Source organism: Salvia hispanica, chromosome 1, assembly GCF_029641045.1.
Source record: "Salvia hispanica isolate PSC_SH4W2 chromosome 1, Shi_PSC_v1, whole genome shotgun sequence".
NCBI classification, from domain to species: Eukaryota; Viridiplantae; Streptophyta; class Magnoliopsida; order Lamiales; family Lamiaceae; genus Salvia; species Salvia hispanica.
In genome coordinates this window covers 15,868,341-15,875,737 of record NC_142692.1, presented here as the reverse complement: position 1 = coordinate 15,875,737, position 7,397 = coordinate 15,868,341, and the positions used below count along the sequence as shown (strand labels likewise).

Sequence of the window (7,397 nt, the reverse complement as noted above, 5' to 3'; positions counted from 1 at the left end):
AGTGTAAATAAATAAATAAAATAATAATACATATACAATCTAAGAAAATGCTAGATAGATAATGATTTATTAGCTAGACTACTCACTGTATATATACGTGTATATATACGTAAGTGTAAATAAATAAATAAAATAATAATACATATACAATCTAAGAAAATGCTAGATAGATAATGATTTATTTTAGTATTGTTTATTATTATTAGTAGGCATTGGTTTGGATGCAACGTGTCGAGTTCTTAAACTATAACTTGTTTTTCTCAATTTTTAAAATACATCCTAAGTTGCTTAAATGTAATATAATAGATAATCATAGAAGTAAGTCGGCAAAAATTTGTTGCTAGTCCTTATATATATGAGTTTGGCATTTAAGAAAAAAAAAAGTGGGAGGAGAGAACGAAAAGAAAAGGGGAAACAAAGAAGAAACAACGAGAGTCTTTAAGCTATCTAAATTATAGAGGTAGACTATGAATTGTGTAAATTTTCGACCATCCCAATCTTTAATTTTCCATATTTTCTTTACTTTCTAATTACTTGATATATATAAATGATATTTTTATCTTAGATTTATACATGAATATAAGTTGTGATCAATGTCGAACCTTTCTTAAATACTGAATTAGAGACCAAATTTGGGCCACTCATTTTTCTTTATCTTATGATTATGATTAATTTAGAATTAATTGAATACTTTATTAAATAAAAATGTTTTTAATTTATTTTTTGAGTAAAAGCTAAAATAGGTCCTGAACATATGGTCATTTTACGTTTTTGGTCCTAAACATTATCTTTTGGATTATTTGGTCCTGAACATATATCTTTCGGATTTTTTGGTCCTAAACAGATGAAAATTTGATCATTTTGGTCCTGGACTAACTGTTCCGTTAAAAACTAACGGTCAACGCCCGATTTTGACCAAATTAAAATTATAATTTTTTACACCCTAATTAATTTCCTAATTATTTTTATAAATATTCTTTTAAAATTAGAATTAAATAATTTTAATTGAATGTGCAGTTATCTAGATTGGTTTGGTGAAGGAAGGAGGAGATCGAAGAGGGGATTTCAATAAAGAAACTCGAATACTGATTCCAACAAAAATGACGAGACAATTTGGGTTGCCCCCGGCGTCGTCGCGGCAGCCGCTGGTTGACAACGACTTCTAATCGCGTGGCCGGGGGGGGGGGATGGCCGGGGGAGCGATGGCGGATTGCGCGGCGGTGGCCTGCTGCTGCCCGTGCGGGGTTCTGAACTTGACTGTGCTGGCGGTGAACAAGGTGTCGGCAGGGCTGTGCAGGAAGGCTCTGCGGAAGCAGCGGCGGCTGCTGAAGAAGGGGATTGTGCAGCCCACGCGGCGGCGACGACGACGGTGACTACTTCTTCCGGCTCGACAGCTCCGTGAGCAGCAGCAGCGTCTCCACCGCCTTCGATTTGTCGCCGTACGAGAACCGAATACCTCCGGCAGAGCGAAACCTCTGCTTCCGCAGAGCCTTTTGTAATTATTTTTTAATTCAGTTTATTCAGTTTCATTGCCGCAGAGCGAAACTGAATTGGAATTTGAGCTATTTTTCAATTATTTTGGGGTCAGTTTCATTATTTGGAATTGGATCCGTTTCGAAATAATCCTCTTTTTCGTTTTCTAGAGAGAGTCGGTTTTTGGAGGCAGTGTTGGTTTTATGAGAAAGAGTCATCGCTCCATAATTAGGGTTTGAAAGGAAGAGGAAGGAAGAAGATGAAAGATGAGAGTAAGGAAGAAGATAAAAGATGAACCCAAATATATTGTTTAATTCTAATTTTAAAAGAATATTTATAAAAATAATTAGGAAATTAATTAGGGAGTAAAAAATCAAAATTAAAAGCTTAAATGAAGGTATGTTATGAAGTAATTTTTCGCATTCATTATATACTGAATTTACTTCAACTGAAAGATAATTATGTCATAACACATTATGAAGTAATAAAATAATAAAGTGAAGTAATAAACTAATGAAATGAAGTAATAAACTAATGGAATGAAGTAATAGCATGACTGAATGAAGTAATAAACTAACGGAATGAAGTAATAAACTAATAGAATGAAGTAATAGCATGAATAAATGAAGTAATAAACTAACGGAATGAAGTAATAGCACGACTGAATGAAGTAATAAGTTCATAACATACATTCATTTAGTTCATTATGTAGTGAATATAGTTCATTATTTACTCCAGCAAGTTTTTATCGAATAAAAAAAATATATAAAAAAAATATAAAAAATATAAAAAAATATAAAAAAATTAAAAATTTAAAAATGAAAAAAAATTAAAAAAATCTAAAAAAAACGTTTTTATTTAATAAAATATTAAATTAATTGTAAATTAATCATAACCATAAGATTAAGAAAAATGAGTGGCCCTAATTTGGTCTCTAGTTCGGTCTTTAAGAGTGGATTTGTAGTTAATAGGACTCTAACTCTAAGGTTTTGAAGGGAGTATATGTTATGTGCTGGAATGTGAGAATTTAAATTGAGTGAATATTTGATCTATATGGTGGAATGTGATGGATATATGATTTGTGTGAGATATATTTATATATTGTATTGGAATTACTTGGTAGATATAATATGGATGTGTAGTTGATAGAATTGATGTATTTTATATATGATACTGAAAGTACATGCATAATATGATTAAAGGGGATCTGTGACGGTCTTTTCCTGGATCTGAAATTATAGTGGACATTGAGATCTTCGGGTCAGATCATATTGGGACCTACTGGTCAAATCACAGTGGGATCTTCAGGTCAATTCATATTGGGACATACGGGTCAAATCACAGTGGGACCTTCGGGTCAATTCATATTGAGACCTACATGTCAATATTGGCATATTGAAAATATCGGGCAGATATCATGATTGATTTGTCACAGAATAATAAACTGGATAGAGTGGCCTATGCATATGAATGTGAAATTGTTTATTATATTTAATGTCTATGGTTATATTTAATGTTTATGGTTATATAGATAAATGTTGTTTTTTGAAGGTATCTGATATGGGTATTTAATTTGACATGTGGTTTTATAGTTTTAAATTTCTGAATTTTTTTATTATAAGAATATACGTCAGAGGGGTTGGGGTGTGACAATATATTTACTACTCCTTCCATTCATTAGTAGGAGTTTGCCATTGTGGTCTATCTATAATGAGGAGGTACAATTCACTTTTACTATAAAATTGGTGTGTGACACACATTTAACTCATATTTTATTATAAAATTAATACTATTTCATTCCATAATAGATGCCACACTTTTATTTTTAATTTATCCCATAAAATATGTCACATTTTTTTTTTTGGAAAAAATTCTCTCAAATATTAATATAAATATATTATTTTTCTTATCTCTGTTTAATGCACCAAACAATATCTTATAAAATTAAGTATCATTATTAAAATGTATCATCTATTATAAAACTGAAAAAAAATATAAAAATGAGTTTCACATATTACTTTTTTTACAAACTTTTCTTTATATTTTTTAAAATTCGTATCCAATCCAGCGGTGAATACAATCCAAGTGAGATTGAAGTCAAAGATTTTAGACTACAAAATTTCGAAGGCCCCATCGTAAATTAGTCCACCGTTGGTTGAAACGCACGTAGCTCGAGTGAAGACGGTGGGGACAATTTATTGTTTTTTTGACTTAGGAATGTTACAATCTTCAAGTTTAATTAATTCCAATAATACAAGTCATTAAATTTTATAATTGTTTTATTCTAATATGAATTACAGGCATCCCCAACCTGAAGTCTGGTGCATGGCCTGAGAATTTTCATTTCAATTCGATATCTCAGCTTCACAATTATTTGAACAGCTAGAAGTGTTAAGTTTGCAATAAATAAATGATGGTCACATTTTTATACTTCATATTGTATTATTTCAAATATCGTATTAACACTTTAAAAATGGACTAAAGTTGTTCATCAATTGAAAATTAAATTACTGAATATTATGAAATTCACTTAGATTAGAAACGTAGGCATGTAGTATAGGGCCGACCTAGTTCAATTTGTCTCGTCTTAATTCACAAGTTTTAATATATTATTCACAAGGGCCAAGATAAGCTCAAATGTGCGTGTCAGAATTTTATTCATCCTATATTTGACTAATTCACCTTACTTCCGAAAATTAATTTGTGATTGAATTATGCTAACTTGTATCTTCCACCTACATATGCAATACATTAATTGTGACATCAATAGTCCAGCACAACTACCTAAACATTCCAAATCAAATAGATTAACCACATTACACTCTATATAAACCGACCACCTTCATGCACAATTACAAACACATTGTGATTACAATCTCGATCTCAATCTACAATTCCAAAAGAGCAACATATAATTCAACAAAATTCTTGGTATGATGAAGTTGTTGTGCTCGGTTCTCATCGCGGCCGCATTTATCGTTGCCATTGCTTCGCCAAGTGAGGCTGCGATCGGGTGTGGTGCAGTGGTTTCGTACCTCAAACCATGCCTCCCCTACGTGACCGGGAAGGGTCCCCTAGGGGAATGTTGTGGCGGCATAAATGGTCTCTATGACTCTGCCAAGACGACGCCAGACAAGCAGAGCGTTTGCAACTGCCTGAAATCCCTTGCCAGCTCATACCCTGACGCCGACCTCGGCAAGGCCGCTGGCCTCCCCAGCCAATGTGGTGTCAATATTCCGTACAAGATTAGCCCTTCCACCGATTGCTCTCAGTAAGCAAACCCAAGAATTAATTTTTAATGATATTCTTCTATAATAATCATAAGCAGTGTTTGTTTTGAAAAATGGCATATTACAGGATTATAGGAGTATTTTCTATTTTTGATTAGATCAATTCTAATTCTCAAATCTAATAAGTGACAGTGCATACAAAATATAATTATAATATTCTTATCCATAATTGATGCCTCAGTGAGTATCCGAATTTTCTTATAACCTTTGTGTCAAACGGAAAGCGATATTCTTCCAAAATTTTCTTTCAAATTATTAAGTTGCATGTATGAAAAAAATAATTGTAGATGCCATGTTGCAGGGTGTATTTGGTAGTAATATGTTTCATGTTATGTTGCAGGGTGCAGTGAGCTTTGATCACATGAAGCAGATTTGCGTTTTCTTCCGACTACAGAATAACAATGAATAAAACAAGGCTTTATATAGCTTTTACTGATTGTCCTCTTTAATGTATGTTTGATAGCTATGTTTTCTCAAGAATAATGGTATTACTATTTATTTCCCTTACTATTTGGTATGTCAGTATAATTATCACTTGGTTCGTGTTATTTCTTCACCTAATCATTTTTTTATATATTTTGATGTGATAAAATAAAAACAGGAAATAGGTGGATTAATTAATATGCATTAAAAATACAGTCATGATAACTAACTCAAGTTAATTACCTTATTACCCTCAAATTTTTCGGCCCTTCCATTTTAATTGAGAATTTTTGTACGCTATAATATAAATTTAATATTAGAGTTAAAATATTTATTTTATTTATATAACATACCAAATAGGCAAATACTCATGTGACATTATTTATACAAAACCAGAAGCTGAAGTGCACCTTAACTGATTAGACACTTTCCTTCTAACCTTTAAATTAGAGGTTCGAATCATCACATGGTAGATGAAGACCTTAACTAATTAGACACTTTCCTTCTAACCTTTAAATTAGAGGTTCAAATCATCACATGGTAGATGAAGAATCATTGATCCACTTTAAAAAAATTTAAAAAGAAATTTATTCACACTACCTATTTAGCGGATTACAGTTAACACTTACTATTAAATATTAACATGCACTAATAAGGTAGAATTCCAGAAGCCAAAGATTACAAAATTTCAATTCCCTAACAAGCACTACTACTCCTAATCCATATTTTTATATGCTTATTATTCTTCAACTCCATATCGAGTTAGCATAGAATCAAAGTTCTGATCATGCATGCCACCAATGTAATCCAAAGTTCAATTAAAATTTTGAAATCAATGTCAAAAATACCAATCTTTCCAATGCAATTAGGCCCCATTAGATCATCCTTTCTAAGCTCCAAATCATAGCTTCCTCCTACGCAACTAGTTCTATAATGACTCATGAGTTCCAGCGACGGAAGCAGCACAAGCCAAGCCGCTGCTCCAGAAGAGGCTTGGCCGGTGCCGGACCATTAGTAGTTAGTACTACTAAAGAGCTAGCGGCTCTCGATTCTCCGCACTTTACCCCATCCGGCCCAACCCAAAAATTGTAGAGTCTGCTTCTTCCCTATTACTCCACTGGGCCCATTTTCTTTATCTAGTTATTACTTATAGCCTACGGCTTAATCATTTGGGCCTTTTTATTTTATTTGTTATATTAGAGCCCAACCCTTTATTTAACATAGCCATATGTTGCAGCACGGTTTTACTCACCGAAGAAAACGAAAACTTGATCTACAACGGAAATTCATAAGAATAGTTAACAAAAACTTGAAAAGGCAATAGTTCAATTTTTGGGTGAAATTCATATGAAAAGGTTAACAAAATTCATATGATAGTTTAATCATTTAAGGAATTATGAAGATTTGGTGGAGATGTATACGAAGTGGAGTATATTTATTGCGAGGCAAACTTGACTTCTCCTTGAAACAAGTGTTTTTCTAGTTTTCAATCGAACACAATTTGTATTTTTACCCTTCTTCGAACAATCAAACTGTGTGTTCGATAAGTTAGTAATATCAAGATAGAGAATTATATATGGACATTTTCAATTATTTGATATCATAATTAAGCTTAACTCAAAACCCAATATAAGACAAGAGCCCTTTCCAATCTTTCAAAAATTATAACTTTAACCATGTTTATATAATCCATCAATTTGTCAAGTTAAGCCATGTTATTTAATATACTATAGAAATTTAGATAATTTATGTTCTATCAAACAACAACGAAAAAAAATCATATCTTTGAATATCTTGACATAAAGCCCGTATTTCTTATCTTATTTTACATATCTTCTCATATCTCATCCTTTTTATCAAACGAGTCCTAAGAGTTGTGATCATATTTCTACTACTCCCTCCGTCCCTCTAGAAAAATTGTTTTATATGAGTTAAAAAAATGAGAATAAAGTAGAAAGGAAAAATATAGAATGATAAACAGAGAGTAAAGTAAGAGAGATTAAAGTACATTTTGCCAAAAAATGAACTCAAAAAGGAATACGACTCAGCTATAGAGGGACGGATGGAGTAGCTGCGTAATTAGAGGTGCCCACGGTTCAGGAACCGCCGGTTCCGGTTTTAGAAATTGTTGAACCGGAACCGAACCGCGAGGGTGTTTCGCGGTTACGGTTCCAAAACCGCCGGTTTCGATTCCGAACCGGCGGTTTCCGG

At 32.6% G+C, this 7,397-nt stretch overlaps 1 protein-coding gene across 1 annotated transcript; it reads left to right on the top strand.

Moving 5' to 3' along the window:
* The first annotated feature begins 4,325 nt into the window (after positions 1 to 4,325).
* On the top strand, positions 4,326 to 5,297 carry LOC125223653 (non-specific lipid-transfer protein 2-like). Its single transcript, XM_048126899.2, has 2 exons — positions 4,326 to 4,744; positions 5,104 to 5,297. Exons 1-2 carry the CDS (start codon positions 4,407 to 4,409, stop codon positions 5,111 to 5,113), a joined length of 348 nt encoding a protein of 115 aa, XP_047982856.2. The 5' UTR covers positions 4,326 to 4,406; the 3' UTR covers positions 5,114 to 5,297.
* Positions 5,298 to 7,397: the final 2,100 nt, after the last annotated feature.

Excerpts from the sequence above, each read along its gene's own strand:
- LOC125223653 (XM_048126899.2), top strand. The coding sequence starts at position 4,407 with ATGATGAAGTTGTTGTGCTCGGTTCTCATCGCGGCCGCATTTATCGTT.